General features: G+C 32.0%; 2 protein-coding genes across 23 annotated transcripts in view; one reads left to right on the forward strand and one right to left on the reverse strand.

The window, feature by feature from the left end:
• The window catches only part of LOC132940386 (MAP7 domain-containing protein 2), a 39,184-nt gene extending 26,285 nt beyond the window's left edge, over positions 1–12,899 (forward strand). For 20 of the 22 annotated variants that reach the window (XM_061007957.1, XM_061007958.1, XM_061007964.1 and 17 more), the window contains 8 exons: positions 1,217–1,609; positions 5,161–5,456; positions 5,698–5,982; positions 6,106–6,347; positions 8,156–8,279; positions 8,376–8,695; positions 9,735–9,910; positions 11,099–12,899. In XM_061007957.1, coding sequence (XP_060863940.1) covers positions 1,217–1,609; positions 5,161–5,456; positions 5,698–5,982; positions 6,106–6,347; positions 8,156–8,279; positions 8,376–8,695; positions 9,735–9,910; positions 11,099–11,112 — 1,850 coding nt within the window. In that variant the 3' untranslated portion in view covers positions 11,113–12,899. The remainder of the gene's footprint in view (positions 1–1,216; positions 1,610–5,160; positions 5,457–5,697; positions 5,983–6,105; positions 6,348–8,155; positions 8,280–8,375; positions 8,696–9,734; positions 9,911–11,098) is intronic. The other 2 variants (XM_061007959.1, XM_061007966.1) reach the window with 2 other exon arrangements.
• A 2,983-nt stretch (positions 12,900–15,882) lies between these two features.
• Positions 15,883–19,591, reverse strand: LOC132940388 (polyubiquitin-C-like). Its single transcript, XM_061007968.1, has 2 exons — positions 19,433–19,591; positions 15,883–17,889 (listed from the first exon to the last, which is right to left on the reverse strand). Exon 2 carries the CDS (start codon positions 17,880–17,882, stop codon positions 16,050–16,052), a length of 1,833 nt encoding a protein of 610 aa, XP_060863951.1. The 5' UTR covers positions 17,883–17,889; positions 19,433–19,591; the 3' UTR covers positions 15,883–16,049.
• Positions 19,592–23,690: the final 4,099 nt, after the last annotated feature.

Genomic DNA, 23,690 nt, shown 5'->3' on the forward strand with positions numbered 1-23,690 from the left:
GATTTAAGTTAAAATAAAAAAAAAATTACGATTGTTCAACCTAACCGTGTACATAATTAATATTTAATTGTTTCAAATTAGTCTTCTAAGAAGATAATTAATAATATATATTCGACAGGGTTTAGGCGCTGAGAAAAGAAGATAATTTTATTATATTGTAATATTGACACAGACCGTTTGCAAAAAAACGCGTTCTGGGTGGCAGTAGTTAGTATACTTATATAGATTAGTAGTACTTATAACTATAGTATTTGTATATTTGTGGCTTATTGTAATGAAACCCCTACAAACTACCGACCAAATAACGCGTACATTATGTTATATTATTATGTTTTAATTAGCTTTTGGCTAGCCCCGCGTACACGCCTATTTACTTTATCCGCTTCCTGCGCGTGTACCTATTACTAAGTAGAACAAAATTACCGTCGTTTTGTATATGTACTAATTAATTAATTAGCTCTGTAAACTGCACGTGCGTGTTTTCTACACCCTGAAGCCGCGCTCGTAAACATACTATAAATTGTATTATATGCAACAGTGGCGTTGTGAACTCGCATTACTCTACGGGAATAGCCTGTTAATTTAATATTATGTACATATTTTTTCAAAAGAAAAAGCTCGTCCTAACTGCTCATACGCTCATTACAGTCCATAATATAAATGGATGTTTTAAAAATAAATATAATATTATATTGTTCAGCATGGGACCAGTCGTAAAGGACGTCTGATTTTCATGGCGCTTTCAAACTCTCATTATAATACTTTGAATCGAAATTAATTAATTAATTTGAATTTCCATCTTTGGTTAAAAAAACCATAAAATGAAAAACAAATATAATGTGATTTTTTAGTGTTGTTTCTTTGTTATGGCCTTAAAACTATACTTGAATTCCGAAGTCCGTACCAATGTTATATAAGTATACAATAATGATCTTCGATCTATACGCGTTTCTGATTTAAATCTTCAGGTTTTCGTATAAACTTAAACTTTCCATGTACACCTGCTGCGAACGATCAAACGCTATAGCTTTAAGACTTTAAGGTATATATAATAATGCTGCAGAATAATAATAATATATTATGTGCATAATTAATATACCGTCTCGACGCCACTGAATTAAGAATTAATAAATATATTATCCCGCCGACTATTGGTGATTTGTTCTGGAGGTGACGGTGCAGCGCGTTTGTACATGTGTAACATATGTGTGTTTAGAAGGCGGTGATGGGAGCGCCGAACGGAGGGCGGCCAGACGGAAGACGGACCTGATGCCCACCATCGTGTCCCCGCGTGACCTGACGCCCTGCAGCCGTCCCGGATCGTCCAGTTCGTCCCGTCGGTCACCAGGTAGGGCGAGTTCGATGACTCGGCTGGACGGCACCGCAGCCACCGCTTTCGGCGGCGGAGGCGTACGACTACTGTCGTCGGCGCGCAGCATGAGCCACTTGGCCGGCGGCGGCGGGCGATCTGTTGTTTTAGGTGCCAACAAGGATCGCTCGACGCACCACCGTAGTATGATCGCCTTGAACCCGGTGCCGCCGCCCAGACCCACCAGAGCCGAGCGACTGCGCAAGCGCGCCAGAGAATTCGCAAACGGCGGTGGTGCAGGTACGTGCAAGATACACCATACAGTCGTATATTATTATACCAGTTGTAAAATATAATTTACGACATGATAATAATATGATATACGGAAATTAGTCGCGCAAACTGCACCTCGTTAACACGACAATATATCCTCTTTTACTATCGTTTGACCGTAACCTAACCCCACACACATCACCCTCCGACCTATTTTAGTCCGCGTGTATCCATCACTTATCGATTATTATATAATATGTGTATACCTATAACAATATGGGCGACGACCCCCTAACACGTTCGCAGAGATTTGCCGACATACCGAACTCTCCTCTCGAAAACGATCACGTCCATGATAAATCAAATCTATATTCGACCGACGTCTAAGGTCTAATACATTTATATATATATGAGTTTAACTACGCAAGTACTGATAAATTAGGTGTACATAGTACAAGTCTCACCGTGGCGTATAATATTTCTGTCGTCTCTGCAATATATCCATCGCACACAGCATCTCTTTCATCTCGTAACTAAACCGTTAAATTATATGTCGAGAAAGTGTTATATTTTAACGCATAAATAAATTTGTTACTTGATAGTTTATGCAACTACAATATTATAATATCTCTCTGTTACTTTATATAGCCTAACAGAATCGATATTGAAATTTGCCTATTTTTATTGACTTCCAATACCTATAATATATTAATACAGCCGAGTAAATGAATTAAAAATGTATTTTCTGTTACAAAGTAGGAAAATTCAAAATTTGATTAGGTACTAACTTATATTTTATATTTTTTGAAATAGTATTCAAAAAAAGATTGATCGTATTTTATAAATTTATTTTTTTTAATTTAATTTACATATTAACCAACATAGAACTGTTTTCGTAATTCAGGTAATCAACCTATATGCCCATATATCGTGTTTTTTACATTTTTTTTTATCGTTTATTATTTTCCGTCGATAGTCACAAAAATCATTTTATTTATTTTTATAGGGGTACCAGTCTGTGTCTTGCACTATTTATGGCAACATTGTATTTGCTTACTAAAGTAAATTTTTTATTTTTGAACTTTATTATATTAATGGTGGATATCTACTTTCTGAAATGATCTATTTTTATTATTTTTTGGACACTCAAACTTCAATTAACGATCGACTGTCGATTTTTTTTTATCGTTTTTATTTATATATATTATGTGTTGTAAAATCCTATAACTCGTTAAAACAACTTAAAAATATAAGTATTTAAAAAAAATCCTCTATTAGATTCATGGGAAATCTTGCAATAGGTTGCATCTTTGCTGTATACGTTTACCTAACAGTTGGTCAAAAAGAAAAAAACGTAAAAGCTGTTTTTGCCATTGCGATTTGTATCAGACTGAGATAACAGATGTGTATAACGCTGTGGACATCCTAACTAAAACCTAATGTATAATACATTGATATACTTATATGTGTATATATGTTATTACGTTATGGTTTAAAATGTTTAAATTGACTCCCACAAATACACCCAACAACCCTCACCTAACAGCTAACTTAACTCATCTATCCATATCGCATGTTACATTATTATTACTACTGTAGTACCCTATACCTGCAACGTGTGGGGAAAAAATAAATCTATCGCTGTTTCAACATTTAACTACATAATATATTACCGAACGTTTATTATATAATATCAAGACATGTCTATATTATACGAAATCGTATAAATTTTACGAACGTGAAAGACGTCACACCGTGTCTACGCTCGTTACATCGACACAGCGAAACTTACGGCCTAGCCTAAACTTACGATCGAACATGCGTCTTCTGAATCCACTCTAAAGTATATTTTTATATCTAACCTTACTCTTTATTTAAATTCAACGCGTTTCCATCTTGTGTATTGACGGACAACAAGGATCTTCAAATTGGGATTTTCCCATATTTTTAAACAATCCATAACTATGCGTACGTGTGTCACATCTGTACCTACGATTCTGTTTTCATTAATCGTGTCGTGAATATTTCCTTGCGCGAACAAACGAATAGACCGAGGTGGAAGTTTGCATATAATTGCATATTTGTGCATGTAGGTACTATCTATAATATTACTTGCTTATATATTACAAAAGCCAATATAGTATTCGAATTATTAAACGCTTTTCGTGCTTATTAGTGGTTTGCTTATTAATTATATATATTATAGCTATATTTGTATGCATTTACAAAAAAATATTTATGTTTATTGCATGAATCTGTCTTAGTTGACCGTTAAAATGTGTGTTTTCAGTTTTGGATATAAAATATCTAACTACCTATATTGTAGTCATAATAATGTAGGTTAAACTCGTAAATACGTTTTACGCTTAATTAAACATAGGTATCAATGCGTTCATTACTTAATCAATTACACATTTATGGCACAATTTATATACATTATTGATTATATTTTGTGTTTAAGACTTCAAGTGTTTCTAGTAATTTTCAATTCATTAACTACCTAAGGCCTGTCCTAACCTAACCCAACAGATATAATAAGAACGTTCGTAAGTATGTTATGAAATAATGAGAAAGGTACACTGAAAAATTGGTCTAATAATATACCTACAACTGTAACTCTCGACGTCTTAATTTTAAGTACATATAGTTTCAGTTTGTTTAGTTTATTTTGTCAGTACCGTACTTTATTCACACACCCATATTTTACTAGGTAACGTTTAAAAATAAAATGCATGTACCTATTAATTATTATTTAATATAATGTTTGTGTTCTCAATGCATGCGTATTGGTCTCGCCCGAACCCGATCAAACAGTAAGTGCACTTTATCCAACAGGTGGCGGTACTCGAGTTTGGGCCAAGGCGATTCATATCCACACCGAGTTTCCATAACTAATATTTTTACCGAATGTAATTTATTGTATTCTACTTTTGTCTAATATTTATATTTCCAGACACATTAATTTTAAATTCACTAAAATGTCAATCGATTTTATATAATATAATACTATAATACTATAATAGACGGTTACAGGGGCCAATTATTCATACACGCAGAATATTTTTTCTCTATCAATTTTATACTAATAAATCATTTGAAGTTTTCTGTTTTTTCTATACGATAATTGACGACCTGTATGGTAATCAAAGTGTTTATAAAAAAGTAGCTACTTTACTATTTTGTAGTTAAACCAAGGCTTCTTCACACCTATAATAGTTCATTCGGGTGTAAAGCCTTGAATTCAACAATATTTTATATTGACCGTACAAAACATAGTACGATTGTAACAAATACCCACGATCGTAGAAAAAAAACGACGATAATTACACAGTTATTAAATGTAAACATTTACAATAATGTAGTAATATTATACTGTCGTAAGACCTTGTACAACATTAATGTTAACTTTTCTGCGTGTATGATTTTCTGGTTGAATCTATATATTTTCTTGTCTAATTTCCATCTCATTAATTTTTTTTTTTTAATTTAATTTTCCATTAAAATCGTATAACAAAAATGTGCGCGTACAAGCCACGAGCATGGAAACAAACTAATCCGTACGTTGATTGATTGTTTAGGCATGAAATCTGGTGAAATGACGCCGAATCGACCCCAGAGTTCCATGAGTCAGTCGAGCACTGGACCTTTGCCAACGCAACCGAGGTCCAGGCCCGTGGCGACGCCACGCAAACCACGACCAATCAGTATAGCTGTGACCGGCGTCACATCCGATCCACCCGCAAAGTCTCCGGCCACTGGTGAAAGACCGCCACTGCCCAAAGTGAATGTTACCAAAAAGTCGATTACCCCTAAGGTGGAGACGAAAAAGTTCCCCAACGACAATACGAAACAGCAGTCATCGACGGCTGTGAAGGTAAAATAGTGACGCTTATATTATTGATTACGATGACAATGGCATTGATGATAGTATAATTGTTTATCTATTGTTTATAGTCTCCCACCAAAAAAAAAATTATTTATTTGTGTAATATACATGTATTGTTTATTATAATGTTATGTGTATGAAAAAAAGTACTTTTGTAGTATTTTACTGTATTTGATGATATTTTATGTATATATACATTTATGATAATCTATGCTATGCGTGTTTTCAGGACAAAAATAAAAACGCAAAGAATTCTACTGAAACTTCCGATAACGTCGAATCTTCTGATCAGCAGCACACCACTGCGGTGGTATCCAAAGACGAAGACAGTCATCGTGAAAATTCGATACAAGGGTCGGTGAATGACCTGGCTGAATGCGACATGACCGCTTCGATGTTGGCTACGAAACAGAAGATCTCGACGGAAGAAGAAGCCAAGGCCGCGTTGGCGGAACGCAGAAAACTGGCGCGTGAACAAGCAGAGAGAGACGCGGAGTTAGAAAGACAACGATTGGTATGTCCAACTAACGTTATCTTGCACATAATACGTTATAATATGTTGATATGCTAATAATTGATTAAGTAAAACGTGGACGTGTTATTTACTCTATAATTTCTTTCCTTTCGTGCGTGGCAGGAAGCCGAGCGATTGGCAGAAGAAGAACGTTTGCGTTGTGAAGAAGAAGAACAACGCCGGCAAGAAGAAGAACAACTGCGAATGCTGGAAGAGGCTCGGAAATCCGAAGAGTTGCGGTTGCAGTTGGCCATCGAAGAGACGAAAAAACGCGAAGAAGAAGATAAAAAACGGAAAGAGGAAGAGCACAAGTTGAAACTGGAGAAGGAAGAAGCTGACCGCAAAGCAAAAGAAGAAGCAGAAAAGTAAGTCATATATACACAACTATAGCCCATCATATATGTATAAATAGTGAATTAAATTACTCGAGTATAAAACCTAAATGACTCCAGTCAGCCCAATAACTATTTTTTTTTTGATGGGGGCTTATTCATTTAATAACTTATTAAATAAAATCTTATGCACTTATCTAAAAATTGATATTTTATGAAATTGAGAATTTGAAAAATAATTAAATTTCTTGTAAACATGTATACTATATTATTATATTGCAGTCAACTGGCTAAGCGCCAATGATGGTACGTTATAATGCCCATATTATGTCCATATAAGGTTTGGTATATCTCTATCTCTCCCACGTAACTTTGCAAAAATGTGTTCAATTGGTTACGTCACTAGATATTGAAAAATTATTTTAGAGGTAAAACACCTTTATTTATAACCATAAATTATTAAAGCATCTTACCAACTGTTACTTGTTAGAAGCATGTATATATAAGATTCCTGAAAAAAAAATTTTTTTTTTATTTGTATAAAAAAATAACCAGGTTAAAGGTACAGAAAAAAAGTATCCAAAAACTATTCGTATATTTCATGTAGAACAAATATGGTTTCGAGGTACATCGATGAAAATATTGTTGTTTTCATTAATACGTTTCGTATAATATAATAATAAGGTGTTAAAGAATAGCCTATATTATATAGGATCTAAAATCAAATTATACACCAATTAATATATCGACGCGATATCATTTTATTTTTTATTATCATTATAATATACATCAGTTAAAGTTTCGTCGTTTTTTTACTTCATTTTTATAGATTATAGAATTATTTCAAATCAACAAATTTGAAGAAAAAAATAGATAAAAACTAAATATCTAGTTTCGTAAAAAATTAAAATTAAAATACATACTTATAAAAATAATTCTGTATAACATTATATAACTTCATTATTTTTAAATAGTTTTAATAAAAACTTATGAAGAACCTTTTATTTAATTTTCTTCGGTATGAATATCAATCATTTTTAATAATTTTTAACTACAAAATATGTAGTTTGAAAATTCTAATTTTAAACGTTTTTGCATAGTTATTATGTTGGTCCGCTAATCCTAATACATAGTAAGAGCCTTGTATTTAAAGTTTTTCAAGCTTTTTTACCCATCAAGTTTTATTAGCATTCATAGAAAAAAAGACTAATAAAATTGGAAACTAAAAATGTTCCTAAACAGTTCAAAACAAATCAAAATATTTTGAAAATTTTATCGTGTATATAAAATACAAATACAAACAACCAGTCATGTATTTCATGTATAGACGTTCATTTTTTTTAGAATTACACCAAAAACCAAAACCGATTTTGCGTAAGAATTTCCGTTTTTCCTTAATTTTTATGTTGTTTTTCCCTGCGCCTTTGAAAACTATTGAGAATTTTAAAATTTTCTCCCAAACGCACAAACTAGATTCACTTTCCCATCGAACAATAGATACTCTTGAAGAAAATCGAAGCAGTCTTACTGCCCCAAACCATGATGACAGACACAAAAATAAAGAAAAAATTTAAAAAAAACACACCTTGTAAAATCAATACATTCATCGCTCCGCTCAGTCTAAAATGTAAATAATATAATTGTTTGTTTTTTTTTTATTGGCCTTAAACCCGCCAAATTGTGTTTATTAAGAAATAAAATGTATGTATATACTCAGGAATAGAACAGAAAAAGAGTAGTTATAAACATTTTTTTGGGCCCTCCTACCCCTTGAATAAATCCTGGTTGCGCCACTGATACTAGGTACCTATATTAAGTATTATACTAAACTTTTCCCACAGGCTGAGACAAGAGATGGAAATCAAATTGAAAAAGGAGGAAGAAGACAGGCAGCTTAGACGTAAACGAGTCGAAGCCATCATGCTACGGACTAGGAACCAAGGCAAAGGAAACGCGTCGACTAAAGTACGTATATCCTTAATGCCATAAGTCTGACCCGATAGTAATCAAATGGCTGCTCTGTGTCGTCAGTTTTTTAAAAATAAAATTATCGTTTTTCAGGAAGAGACTGAATCTGCCGAGCAACACGCCGGTGAGAATAAAACGGAAAAACCGTCGTCTGACCCGATGACGACTAGTCAAGGACCGGTATCCGAGACCGATGCGATGCTGAACGCCGAGAGGGTTCATTCGTCGTCATCGACGACGTCATCAGCATCCTCGTCGCCAACATCACCGACCGGCGATACGCAGTCTAACGGATTGCTTCCGGTAGAAACTTCCGGTTCCAAACAAAACGGCCGTGCAGACAACTCGGCGGTGCATCAAAGCAATGGCTGCCTTCCGACGGCAAACGGTGGCACCGTTTTCAGCTCGGAAGTGTACGTAACAATGCAGTACCTAACCTAACCATGCCGTATAAGCGATTTTTGACGTTCACATAAAAATATGACATTAATTATTTTGGACGAATTTTTTCGTTTTTAAATTAAATCTAGTTATAATTTTTTTTTATTGAAGCATTTAAACTTTCAAGGTTTTGATAAGAAAAGTGAAGTGGTTAGAGGTGATATTACTACGCACTATATTCTTATAAAAAAACGGCACTTTTCCGTTATCCCGACTACCACCCCGACCCATACTTTATAGTTCCCCGTAACAACATGATTGACGGCGGTTACCCTGTGGGCTTTTGCCAACTTGAGGTGATGTTGCATAGCAAGTCGAGGGATTTTTTTCGTGTTTTTTTTGTGCGAGGGCAGCACATCAAGCGAGCGGCCACTCAGGCATCACTGTATTTAATTTACAATCTTGGAAGTTAGGGAAGATCTTTAGAAAGCTTTCTCTTAAAAAAATTTAACTTCCAAGATAGAAAATTATTTACAGTGATATGTCCGCGTGGCCACCCGCTTGCTGCGTTGCGCTTGGACAAAAAAAAACGAAAATATCCTTCGAGTTGCTGTTCAACACCACCTCAAGTTGATCACAGGGTAACCACCGTTAACCATGTTGTTACTGGGAACTATAAAGTTTGGCTGGACAGCTGGTATAATAGTATCGGAATGGTAGTCGGAATTGAGTAGGTAATCGCGGCATAGGCAAGTAGTTAGGATAACGGATTTGAGATTCATGGTTGTCGGAATAACGGAAAAGTGCCAAAAAACCTTAAAAACATACAAATATCTTTTTAAAAAAATTTATTGATATTTTGTGAATCAACATTTAAGTGAAAATACTATGCTTCAGATTCAAAAATTAAAAATAAAAGTTGTAAAAAAAAAATAGCTAAATAATGTAATGTCATAAGTTGGTATTTCAAAGCTTACATAAAAAAAAACAAAAAATTCACAGAGATATTCTGTTTATTAGAATTAAAGAATTAGTTTTTTGATGTGTTTTAACATTTTTTTTTACCTTCAGACAATTAAACAACGTGACTAACAATCTGCTAGATTTATCGTTGGAACCTATTCCGTCTGACGCTCTGTCAACGCAACAAATCATTGATATCGGCATGAGCAAGTGCATTCAAGGCAACACCGCGGACTTTCCCGCGTACCAAGAAACTAATAGATCAGAACAACAAATTGTCAATGGTAAATAAAATTGTGATAGTCCTACCTGTCTACCTGTCTACCTGTCCAAACATTAAGGGCTTAATACTACTTTTCTGTGTATGCTGTTCAATTAACATACTCTTTTTTATTGAAATGTCTTGACAATGATAAAAAACAATAAAAATGAACTGTTTTATTAAAAAAATGTATAAATATCTATATAATTCATAAACCTCTTACCTAAGAGAAAAATAATTTATTATTTTTTTTAAGACTCCAATGATAATTAATTTAAATAAAATATATATATATATTTATATATATATTGTTAATTCTATTTAATTGAACACCTTATTCTAAAAATATCTATTATTTGATTGAATATATTTTATAACTTATTGGTTAGTTCAGTAAATTTAATTGATAGTTAATGGTAAGCAATACATTTGCTTCTCAGTCTTCAGAATAAATTAATTCTATAAAAATGTAATCGTAAACAGAATTATAATTGGGGCGTCGAAATGGGACGTCAAACATTTATTGTAAAGACATATCAAATTGTTAAAATTGATATCACTACATCTCTTCTTTTGTGACTAAAGGTATAATGTTTCTTAATTTTCTCCAAAAATTAAATGTTTCATTTTTTGACAAAATTTACAAAAAAATCATTGTGTTTAGTTTTTAAAACCCTTCATTAATATACCATACTTTAAATAATTGAAGGTGCTAATAGAAAATTTAGTGGCAACAGATTATGGAAAACTTTCAAAGGATGTGTTGTCTCTGTCTTAAGACTGTACAACAAATTAAATTGATGTTAAGTAAAACCAATTTTTTGTTGTTAGCCTTAATATTAGGGTGAATTGACACATGATTAAACTTAATGGTGATAACATTATCAATGTTTCCTCATTGGTTTTCACAATATTTTAATTTTTAAGTGAGTATGATTTATTTTTATAATTGACATACTTTTAACTCGCTTAAAAATTAAAATATTGTAAAAAACAATTATATTTCTCTAAATTTGATCATATGACATTTTTCTCTAATATTAAAGATAACAACACAAAATTGGTTCTATTAAACTTAAATTTGATAAGTTTGTATGACGTAGACAACACATGTAGCCATGCAGGTGTGACTCACTCTTAAGCCTACATATTTTTTCTTTATTATTATTATAATAACAATGGTTTACTGATGGAATTTTTATTTTTTCAGATCTACTGTCTTAATAAACACTAGAAGTGGATGCGATTGTTGTTGCGTTGTTGTGGGTATTGTATACTTGGCGGTAGATTGAAGTATTAAACACGAGTGCTACTTTTATTGTTATTTTATTATTTTTATCTAAATTATTAAGTAGTTAAAAAGAAAAACTGAAAAAAAAGTAAATCGTTCAATAACAATTATTATTATTATAATTATTATTTAGACACGTCTAGACATACTACTGCGATAAATATCCATCATCTACTATCTTAAACAATAATTTAATAAATCCTTTCTTTCTAATACCTTTTCGTCTTCATAAATATATAATAATAATAATAATAATAATAATAGCTCTTATCGTGTTAACTATGAACACATTTTAATATGTATTGTTATTATCACGTTTAATGTACATTAATAATAATACAAATCTTTTGATGTATTAATTATATAAATATAAAAACGACTTGAGATCGCTTTGTCTTGAAGAAAAACCGTCCGAATGTATCTCGGTAATGAAACAACGTGTTTAGCCAGTAACTCTAAACAATTAATGACAAGATGAGCATAATAATTAATATACAGGCGATGTTATTGTATGGGTGTATTGCCCAGTAAGAACTGTCTGATTTTTTTTACTGTCTCTTATATATAAATTTATATTTTTTTTTTAGAAATCTATCCAGTACAACCCATTGTACCACTCTGCTTTTAATCCAACAATTATGTTGTGTAAATTGTATTGTTTCAATATTTTTAAATACTTTTTTTTACAAAATTTTTAAACCAACATTATATCGTTTTTACAATATTATTTGATTTACTTTTGATAATGATGTTGTTGTTGACCAATGGTTGATCTTAAGAAAACCACACAGCAACCAATAGGGTGGGTGGAGGTTTAGGGGAAGCTGTGTCTTATGCAATAGGTAAATCATTCTCCTGAGACTGCGTAGAAACGACTGAGCAAAAATTGTGTCTTACACACACAAGATTAATTATTATCCATCAACCTCCCTGATCTCAAAAAAGTATAATTTAATAAACACATATTTTTTAATTGTTTCCATAATTAATTGTTGCGAGTGAATTATTTTTTTGCATACTCAGTTATTTGTTTTACTGTGGTTATTGATTTGTGGATTTTTTAATTTCTCTAAATATTATTCTATATCAGTGATTTATTAAGTTTGAGGTCTGTAGTCGTTATCATTGTTAATAATTTGTAACATAGATTATAATTGGCCCAAAAAAAATCATTATGTTTTCCAACAATTTAATAATCAGTAGTAGTATGTGCATGCGTGTATGACAATGTTTGTTGCATGGAAAGACAAAGCCATCTTATATGTTTATTTTATTTTATCATCAATTTTTTTTTTAATTATTAAAATTAATAGTAACAAGGAAGAGCTCTATAAATACCTAAACTAAACGAACATGTTAATCATTGATTTTGTAAACTAAATAGCGATATTATTTTATATAACTAACATTTTTAATCGTCGCTATTCATAATAATAATTGTTTTATTTTTATTATTATTTTTAATTACTTTTTACTTTTTTTATGTAAAAACAGTTTCTAAATGTAATTTTTATTTATAATACCCCAATAGACTATTATTGAATTTTACGTTTATTTTTCAGCCATTAATATTATATAAATATATTACCTTCTTTTTTTTTAAAAACTGAATTCATGTAAAACTTAGCAAAGTATTTTTTTCAGTTTATTGTTAAAATGTATGTTCAATAAAAAGAAAAACGACTAAAGTAATATATATTATATATTATATAATTTGTAACTTGTAAATTGTTTTTATTTTTTATGTTATTAGTTATAATAATATTATGTAAACCTAATTAAGAACTATCCGACTTGATGTTTTTAGTAAAAATAATATTATATATCTACTCAAACATTACAGTCTGTTATATATATCAATTTTGTATCAACAGATATTCCTAAAATACAAACTTTTACATTTAATATTTTCAAAATAATAAACATAGATTTGCTGGTACAAAATAAATATGTAATTTGAATCAGAAAAATATTGACCACTCCAAGAGTATTGGCCTATTTCTAATTTTCAATACTTAATTGCACAAACAAAACTTTTAGAGTGACCTTTTAGTATTTTCAACCGAAAATTTGTTGGTTAGGTCTGTTGTAATTGTCCCATGGGTCTACTGACTAGTGAGTGTGACTACTCAGTACTAACAGATTAATATTTGAATACTGTTTAGATGTTATACACTTAACGAAATCTATGTGTACACATTGTAAGTGAGTTTACCACATGGGCTTCTTCAGCGGTGTGGCGAACCAGTAATTTCAGAGGCAATTGCCTCTGAGATTTTTCTTAAATAATGGAGTGGGTGCCACTTTAATGAATTAATAAAAGAAAATTATTATTATTATTATAAAAAACACCATTGTAATAAAATAACTATATTATGTTTGATGTTATTTTTTGATAAAATATATATCATAATGTAGAGCCAACGTAAACAATTTACAACATTTAATTAACTTAATGTGCATATTATATCGTAATTTTTATATTTGATTTTAATTCAAAAATAAATAATCATGCACTCGAATTTTCCACCTAATTTTAAAATGTCCATTTTCCATACATGATGAAATTTTTCAACTATTTTAAATTTTTGAGCTATTTGTAGCCATGACAAATTTTTCAAATTTTGTAAATTATTTTCGGTTAAAAATTCATAAAAGTTTTTCTTTTTATAGCAAGTATTAGACATTTTCAATAGAAGATTCCCCACAAATTGATATTCCTAAAAAAAAAAAAAATTTACCGGACAATAAAACTATTTATAGTTATGAGATATTTTATTTATTAAATTTGATTATTTATACATGTATGCTAGGATGACACAACAACTCGGCTCAGAATCATGTTTTTTGTATGCAATGATTTATCATTGAATTTAATAAATTATGACACCGTTTTAAAATTTCTCACCTAAAATAATTTCCATTACCAGTCTTGTTACTTGGAAAAATTCTATAATGTGTTATAAACATTGTAACATGTCACTTTCTTAACATTACTGCCAAATACTGCAATCAAGTAAACCCACACTTAATCATTCTACTTCTTAAACAAAGTTTTAATCTAATAAAAAATAATTTAAGCAACAATGAATAATTGGAAATAAGCACGAACCGGAAGAGCTCGGGTGTCAAATAACTAATATACTTAAACATCTTAATAGTTTTATAAAACTATAAAGCTTTACTTATAAACTATAAGCTTTACTCTTACATAGCTATAAGTACAACATGCGAGGAATGGATTAACTTATTTTGCAGTCATTACACTAACTGGATGAATCTATACTGCTTAGTACAAAATTGATTTTTCTGGTACGAGAAAAAATAGGGGAGATATTTGGAACTTGAAAAATGTTTTTTTTTAATTTTACAAGTTTAATGCAATTTTGATTATAAAACATTAGGTAGGTACATAACCAAAATATAAATTATTATTTTTGACTTAGCAAATTTTTATATACTTTTTAGGCAGATGCAAACCCTGCCACTCCCATAGAAACACCTATGCATTACAGTAGAACAATACAACTAAAATTTATTTTAATGATAGGCGTAGAGGAGCCAACTATAATAGTGGGTCCACCATACGAACAGGTTGGGTTAAAACACCTAAATAAAATGCAGATTATCACAAAATTAATATTTAGTGCATTATAAGTTATAACTATAGGTTATACAAATATGTAGTATTGATTTATTCACTATAAAGTAATAGTATATAATTAATAATCGTGAAATAAAAATCAAGTTTATTATGTTGATCTCTTTATGGTTCAAAATAGTGTTGTACCGTATCCCAATTTGCTAATAAAATCGGCAACTGCGAGTAAAAAACAATGCCTATCCCTTAGTTAAATAGGTTGAACAAAGTAAACAGTAAAAAATGTATTTGTTTGTTTTTATTATATATCATAGAATGTAGATCCCCCATGTGCTCAAGAAATAAAATAAACAAATTATAATACTAATAGCTGAAATATTGATGAGGTTCGTTATTTAAAACTATATCTTATACTCGGGTAATTACTTGACTATCTCCTAGGATCCACATGTAAAACCACAGTACCGGGCAAAAAGAACTATTTGCCGCACAATATGCTGTACATGTAAACAAATTTTTTTTTACACTGTTAATATTTTCATTCGAATAGAATAATTATAAAATATGGATTCACCAAATTATAGAGCTATACAATATTTCATTTTAACCAGACCAGTTACTTATTTTACCAAATATAATTATACTGCGAGTGAATATTATGTACATTGAATAATTTTGAATTGTTAGAATTATAAATATAAAACATTTCAAAATTGTCCAATTATTATGGTATGATACACATTATAGTAGGGAGCAGAAAAACTTGCATTTTAACTATTTAATACAATGTCAAGAAATATATAGCAGGATAAGATGACATTTTTCATTAATACTAATAATATTAGCACCATTATTTCTAAAAAAATTTTTTGCACATCTCATGTATATATATATAATTTTCAATATACCGATTTGGTTATAAACGCAATAATTTAGTTTACCACATTGGTATTAGACAAAGCTTAAGTTTTATTAACTCCTTTCATTGTTACATGAAACGAGCAATTACAAATAATTGAACACTAATACAGCAAATTACCACACAACAGATTACAAAATATACCAGGAAAAGAGAATTGTGAGGAAAAATAAAAACAAATAATTGAATAGTAAAATTATTTTTATTTGTTGACTTTCAATATGAATGTTGTGTCAGAATAGTAATGAAAACTGAGATAAAAAAAAAGAAAATGCTAAGCAAAATTGGGAATATTTTAAATTTTGGAATTCATATTTTGGATAAAGTAGAAATAACAAATTGAGTTAAAATTATTGTGCTCCACCACGGAGACGCAACACCAAGTGAAGGGTAGATTCTTTCTGGATGTTGTAGTCGGAAAGGGTACGTCCATCTTCGAGTTGTTTTCCGGCAAAGATCAATCGTTGTTGGTCTGGTGGGATACCTTCCTTGTCTTGGATCTTGGCCTTAACATTTTCAATAGAATCAGACGATTCAACTTCCAATGTAATGGTCTTTCCAGTGAGGGTCTTTACGAAGATTTGCATACCACCACGGAGTCGCAACACCAAGTGAAGGGTAGATTCTTTTTGAATGTTGTAGTCGGAAAGTGTGCGTCCGTCTTCAAGTTGCTTTCCGGCAAAGATCAAACGTTGTTGGTCTGGTGGGATACCTTCCTTGTCTTGGATCTTGGCCTTAACATTTTCAATAGAATCAGACGATTCTACCTCCAATGTAATGGTCTTTCCAGTGAGGGTCTTGACAAAGATTTGCATACCACCACGGAGACGCAACACCAAGTGAAGGGTAGATTCTTTCTGGATGTTGTAGTCGGAAAGGGTACGTCCATCTTCGAGTTGTTTTCCGGCAAAGATCAAACGTTGTTGGTCGGGTGGGATACCTTCCTTGTCTTGGATCTTGGCCTTAACATTTTCAATAGAATCTGATGACTCAACTTCCAATGTAATAGTCTTACCTGTGAGGGTCTTGACAAAGATTTGCATACCACCTCGGAGTCGCAACACCAAGTGAAGGGTAGATTCTTTTTGAATGTTGTAGTCGGAAAGGGTACGTCCGTCTTCGAGTTGCTTTCCGGCAAAGATCAAACGTTGTTGGTCTGGTGGGATACCTTCCTTGTCTTGGATCTTGGCTTTTACATTTTCAATAGAATCTGATGACTCAACTTCCAATGTAATGGTCTTTCCAGTGAGGGTCTTTACAAAGATTTGCATACCACCACGGAGACGCAACACCAAGTGAAGGGTAGATTCTTTCTGGATGTTGTAGTCGGAAAGGGTACGTCCGTCTTCGAGTTGCTTTCCGGCAAAGATCAAACGTTGTTGGTCTGGTGGGATACCTTCCTTGTCTTGGATCTTGGCTTTTACATTTTCAATAGAATCTGATGACTCAACTTCCAATGTAATGGTCTTTCCAGTGAGGGTCTTTACAAAGATTTGCATACCACCACGGAGACGCAACACCAAGTGAAGGGTAGATTCTTTCTGGATGTTGTAGTCGGAAAGGGTACGTCCGTCTTCGAGTTGCTTTCCGGCAAAGATCAAACGTTGTTGGTCTGGTGGGATACCTTCCTTGTCTTGGATCTTGGCTTTTACATTTTCAATAGAATCTGATGACTCAACTTCCAATGTAATAGTTTTTCCTGTGAGGGTCTTGACAAAGATTTGCATACCACCTCGGAGTCGCAACACCAAGTGAAGGGTAGATTCTTTTTGAATGTTGTAGTCGGAAAGGGTACGTCCATCTTCAAGTTGCTTTCCAGCAAAGATCAATCGTTGTTGGTCTGGTGGGATACCTTCCTTGTCTTGGATCTTGGCCTTAACATTTTCAATAGAATCAGATGATTCTACCTCCAATGTAATGGTCTTTCCAGTGAGTGTCTTTACGAAGATTTGCATACCACCTCGGAGTCGCAACACCAAGTGAAGGGTAGATTCTTTTTGAATGTTGTAGTCGGAGAGTGTGCGTCCGTCTTCAAGTTGCTTTCCGGCAAAGATCAAACGTTGTTGGTCTGGTGGGATACCTTCTTTGTCTTGGATCTTGGCTTTTACATTTTCAATGGAATCTGATGACTCAACTTCCAAAGTGATAGTTTTACCAGTCAAAGTTTTGACGAAGATCTGCATATTGAATCTGTAAACCAAACGCAAAATTTAGGGAATTATAAACTTTACAAATTAATTACATTATGTAAATCAAAAATATTGAAATTCATAATTAAATAGTTATTATTATTTAAACATTAACTTCTGAATACAAAAAATACTAACTTTAATACCTACCTACTCATTGAAAATATGCATATTATATTTGTAATATAAATTTGTGAATACAAGAATGATTCGTTAAACTATATCAAGAGCATAGTATACTTTAAATAAGTATTAATTAATTAGTAAAAATGAGAATGTTAAATGATTTAAATCCATTTTATCTATTAAGATTGTAATTACAAATTAGTAAAAACAATAACATTAGGCATTCCTTAGAAAACAAGAGAATTTTTACTAATTTTAGCAGAAACATGCAATGAAGAGAGTGTCTACATGATATATTATCAAATTTAAACAACATCAATATTTAATGTTTGAATGTAGATTTCCACAAGATTAACTAAATTAGCATAATATGTTAAAAATTGTTTTTAAACTCATACCGACCTATTTTGGCTAAAAATTATAATATAAAAATCGACATAAAGCAAATCAAATGATTTATCGTTAATTTTGAATATCAGTCATTGCACTCGTATACCTGACATTATTCAACGGAACGCTCTAAAATAATTTACACATTTTAAAGGCAAAATTAGATAGCAAATGTGTAGCAACATCATCTCAACTTGATATTATCATGATTTATCTTAAGTAACCGCAGTAGATTCAAAGTAATTACCTCGTGTAGAACAGTGTTCGTTTGGCTCCCGAGTAATAGGTATAATTTATTTAAAATGTATAAAAAACTGTGATTTCGTTGCATAAAATAAGATTTATTAACAAATCAACTATTATTCCAAACGTTAATAAAACATAGGTCACCTAGGTAATTACGAGTTAATGAGAAAAAAATTGAACTATGCCTATTATAATTAATGTACTTTACAGAAACATCCCTAGGTACATAACATGTTAAATCACAATAAAATAATTATATTATTATGCATGACAAATAATAATAATGTATTCATAAATAATTAAATCAATTTGGTATTTGTGTCGTTTTAATAATTACGACGCGTACCTAAGCGAATTAGGAACAACTGATAGAATGCGAATATTAAATCAATATCAAGTCGGGCGGCACGAAATATCAAACAATTGTAACAAAAATAGTTGGCTTGAAAACAAATATGGCGTCATTAGCTTGGCCGTTGGGCGCGGTCGATGAACAAAGGGCCCTCCGACCAGATACGTCTCGACGAGTCGTACCGATAGGCAAGGCCCAAAACTAGCGATAGAAAACGGAAAAACGTCGAGAATCGACGGCTACAAACGCAATAATAAAAGTGCCACCATATTTACGACAACGATGAGCGTCACGCGCTCGGCGTCCGACATATTTGTTACTTTGTCAGTCGTCGTCGTCAACGGTTTGACGGCATCGCGGACGAACGAAACGAGTCACAAACAAAACCGTTTGAATATATCCTTAAAAAGAAAACCAAAAAAATACTTACGTTTAAAAATAATAAGTCGAATCGAATACAAATGGTCTTCTAGCTATGTTATACTGTTAAACGATTTGGATCGATCTACAGAGAAAACAAGTGTTCAGACTGCGGCGTACAAAAGGCTATTGAACAAGCGACGCGTCCAGATCTCCAAGATCGCATTCATTGGGACAGGGGAACGAGGTTATTACGCAGCAAGACTGTCGACCAACCGCGATCTTCCACGTTTTCACAGCTGTATGTGCATAGATTGGCGGAGGGTGGAAGTCATGGAATAATCGGCGACCGCGTACCGTTCCATATCGTTACCGCGGTCACATGATACCCCTACCACGTCATGGCATCACACGCCAGACAAAGAAATTTCTAGAATTTTCTACGCAGTGAAAAATAAGCAATATTATCGCTTATTTGTTTGTTGTTTTTCGAATGTTTTTGCTCGTTAGTCGTTTCCTACGACCTCGACCGCACGCGGCGAGAGTCGTGGCTCGTGGATTATTTACTGGCATCGGTATTTAATGCGTTACTGCATTAAATTACTGCACTTTTGTTATCATTATAGATTAACACTACGCAATTCTCAATCATATCATTATGAAAATGAATTATGTTAATTAATATTATGTTTGCGAAACGACGTCGAATTATTAATTTATTATTACGTAATACGTAGTACGTACCTATATATTTACGTCTTCAAAATATGTCTTACCTACTTGGTTTTATAGGTACTTCTTAGTTCTTTATACGCAGCTGCCGTAAAATATGAAAAGATTATATTCATAACTCGACATATCGCTTCTAGATAATATTATTATCTAAGTATAACCCCCCCGAAAAAACTTAGAACTTTTAATCATATAAAATAAAGACAGAATACATCCGATACATTTCACACACTTGTTAACAAAATATTTTTTTTTCTTATTACTTATTGCGTAGGTACAATACATTTATTTCACTTTTCTCTTGTATAATAATTGTCGACGTCATTATCTGTGTTACGAAAAAAACCCAATATTTCATGAATTATGATTAGGTACAGGATTGTCACCACATTATTTTTTTAAACAACCTAGCTTTTGTATAGCACCTTTTTTTATGAATTCTTTCATTCTTTGTTTCAATATATTTATTATGTATTATCTATGGTAAAAACTAACAATAACTATGATCATTTTGGTGAATAAATTATTTTGCCCCCCCCCCCCCCCTAGTTGTTTACTCAGTCACGCTACTGTGTATATCGTATGCGGATTATAATTTTTGTGTCTTAAATATTTCCAAAGTAATGTTGACGAGGTTATGACGATTATTCAATATTTCAGTGGCGTCGAACTTTTTAACTAACCACTTATTGCGTTGATGTTGTGTACAGTGCACTTGAGTGGGTATATCCATACATTATTATTTATTATATTCAACGGCTCCAGACTCTTCTTTGTAAACTGGGATTCAGGATTAGTTTTTTCACGTCAGTCACATTTTTAAAATGTGATCGAACCTAGGCCACTGATTACTATATTAATTTCGTTGTCCACAATATTGTTGTGTGACACGCGATAAAATATTAATTATTTATACAGGTCATAGGTTAGGTTACTAACTGAGGTACTCGTATAATACACATTACATTATTTATGTAGTCGTGTACTCGTGTGGAATTAATGTGTATAATATTTTAATTCGATTTCTCTATGGACTATAATATTATTATAGTCGTATGACGTTGGTAAAATTAATTTGGACTTTGCATGACGTGTACAAAGTATTTTCGCTGGTTGTTCGCAAATATGTTATATAGGTAATTACGTATTGCGTAATATTTCAGTTGACTCACTGCCCATTGCCACAGAGTACGAATGTGCGATTTTACTTTGTTACGCGACTTTGCGAGTAAATTGATTTGGGTTTTCGTCTTATATCTATACAAATAACAGGTACCTAAAAGTTATGGTAAAGTTACTGTTTGAGGTATAGCATGTAAGTACGATTCGTACAAAGATTTCAAATTATTTAGAAACCGTCCCTAATCGAATGTACTGGTTTAACATTGAACGCGGTGTGTGGCGACTGTTCGTTGCATTCTACATTTTTTAACCGCTTATTAAAATAATACGTCATAATATTATCAGTGAAATTGAAGTTAACAAAATATAATAAATTTATTAAACTGCAAAAAAAATATAATTTGAAAATAAAATATATAAACATTTTTTTTTATTTTCATAAATATTATGGATGTATATCTATTTATTATTATATTGAATGTTTGATCCACTCAAATACTTGAAACAATAAAAATTTAAAAAAATGTATAATTAATAATTAATAAAAATGGCTAAAAATTTTGACGTAAAAATGATACATTTTATTACTGATTCTTTTGCTTTCTAAACACATATTTTGTAGCCTTTGTTCATATTTTTTTTTTTTTTTTGAAACTACCAGTTTGGATATTTATGAAAATATTAGAAAATGGGCAAAAATAATAATTTTGCTAGTTGATTAAGTGTAGGAATTTTTAGGTCTTTTTGAAGATTATTGTTTGTGAAATACCAAGGAGGAGACGTTTCTTGTTCTTGTCGTAAGCAGATGGATTGAAACGCTTGAAGCGTTTTATTATTGAATGGCTAATGTATATTGAAAACATATTATTTTTTAGATAATTTGACATTTTAGACAGAAATAATCAAATTCTTAGTGACAAAAGAATTACTTTATATTACGTACGTCGTCATAGATATAATAACAATATGTAAATAATTGTTGTGGTCGCCAATATGTTTTATATTTATGTAGTACGTACATGACGTATTCGCCATCAGCTTATAGTGTGTAATTTATTATAAAAATACAGTCATGGTGCAATGACCTCATCGCCGCAAGTACACACTTCACGGGAACGAGTAATGCTATTATTCTTTATTATGCACCAGAGTACGTTCGCTAGGGGGTCGTCGTCCCCAGACCCGGAATAAGATAATTTTGGGCCCGGGGTCAAACAATTTTAAGGACCCCATAAACATAATCAAAATATTAATGGTCCACAAATAAATATATTTCAGTGCTAAAAAAAAGATTTGGATATTAAAACATTAATGATATAGGTACGTTTTCAATACTTATGTTACTATTATAATATTGTAAATCAAAACACTAACATAAAAACGTAAACTTTCCCCACTATTATAAAGTTATTGCGAATAATTGCGATCCCTAGACAGCAGTGCCACTGGCAACAGGCAAGTTATATAAGTACAAAGTAGGTACATGACTCAAAGTCTTCAACTGACAACACTTATACCGTACAACTTTTCGTACAAAAACAACGTAAATACAATTTGTTCGGCTCCTGCAGGGGACCACTGTTGTTTGATATCCGTTGTGGGCCCGGGCCATACGCGCCTATACCACCCCCCCCCCCACATTTAATAACCGCATGGTCGTACCACTTGTACAGCGAATAATATAAATATTATAATAATTTATTTTAATGACGACTCGACGTTTTGTAATAACGTAGACACGTGGTCGACAAAGACATTCTTGAATCTGATGCATCCAAATGGCTCGGCGGTATGGATATAGACTTAAAAATCATGACAACCGTGAACCGAACTGCGTGCTAGGTTTATTTTTAGTGCGTAAGAGTAAGTTGCGTGCGGCTTTCGTCATTCGTGATAATGATAATATAATATATTAGCATGGGTTTTACTTTATCATATTATAATATTATTATCTTGGTGAAATTGTATAGTACGAATGTGCACGCAAATACGCAATTCAACCCTATAATTAATTGAGTTTTGGCACTGGCATTGGCACGCAATTAGGATATAATCCTTGAATTTTTAACTTGTGGGGGGGGGGGCATTGCATTAGAAACACGCAGCCAATAGACCGGTCGTCCCGACTCACGATCCACTGTGAATGATCCATGCAAATATGCAATATACAGTTATGAATCGTGATGTACTATATGCGTCCATACAGTGTCATAATTATTGGTGGGGGGAGGGATTTGGGTGTCACATTGACAACTACGTATATTTAATATAAAATCAATATTGTAGGTGATTAATATTTGAGTGAATATTGAAATATTCAGCAATTATTTTGATTTGATGTCATATCTATGTGGATACATTTATACATCAATATATCAGTATAATATACCAATATACACCACACCATATTCCCCAATATTCTATATTGCCAATACTTAGATTATACTATTATTCAAAATTAATTGTTGTTAAAC

The sequence above is a fragment of the Metopolophium dirhodum genome, chromosome 3, assembly GCF_019925205.1.
Source record: "Metopolophium dirhodum isolate CAU chromosome 3, ASM1992520v1, whole genome shotgun sequence".
Classification (NCBI taxonomy): Eukaryota; Metazoa; Arthropoda; class Insecta; order Hemiptera; family Aphididae; genus Metopolophium; species Metopolophium dirhodum.

Bases quoted from the DNA above. Each gene is read 5' to 3' on its own strand.
- LOC132940388 (XM_061007968.1), bottom strand. From the start codon at position 17,882: ATGCAGATCTTCGTCAAAACTTTGACTGGTAAAACTATCACTTTGGAA.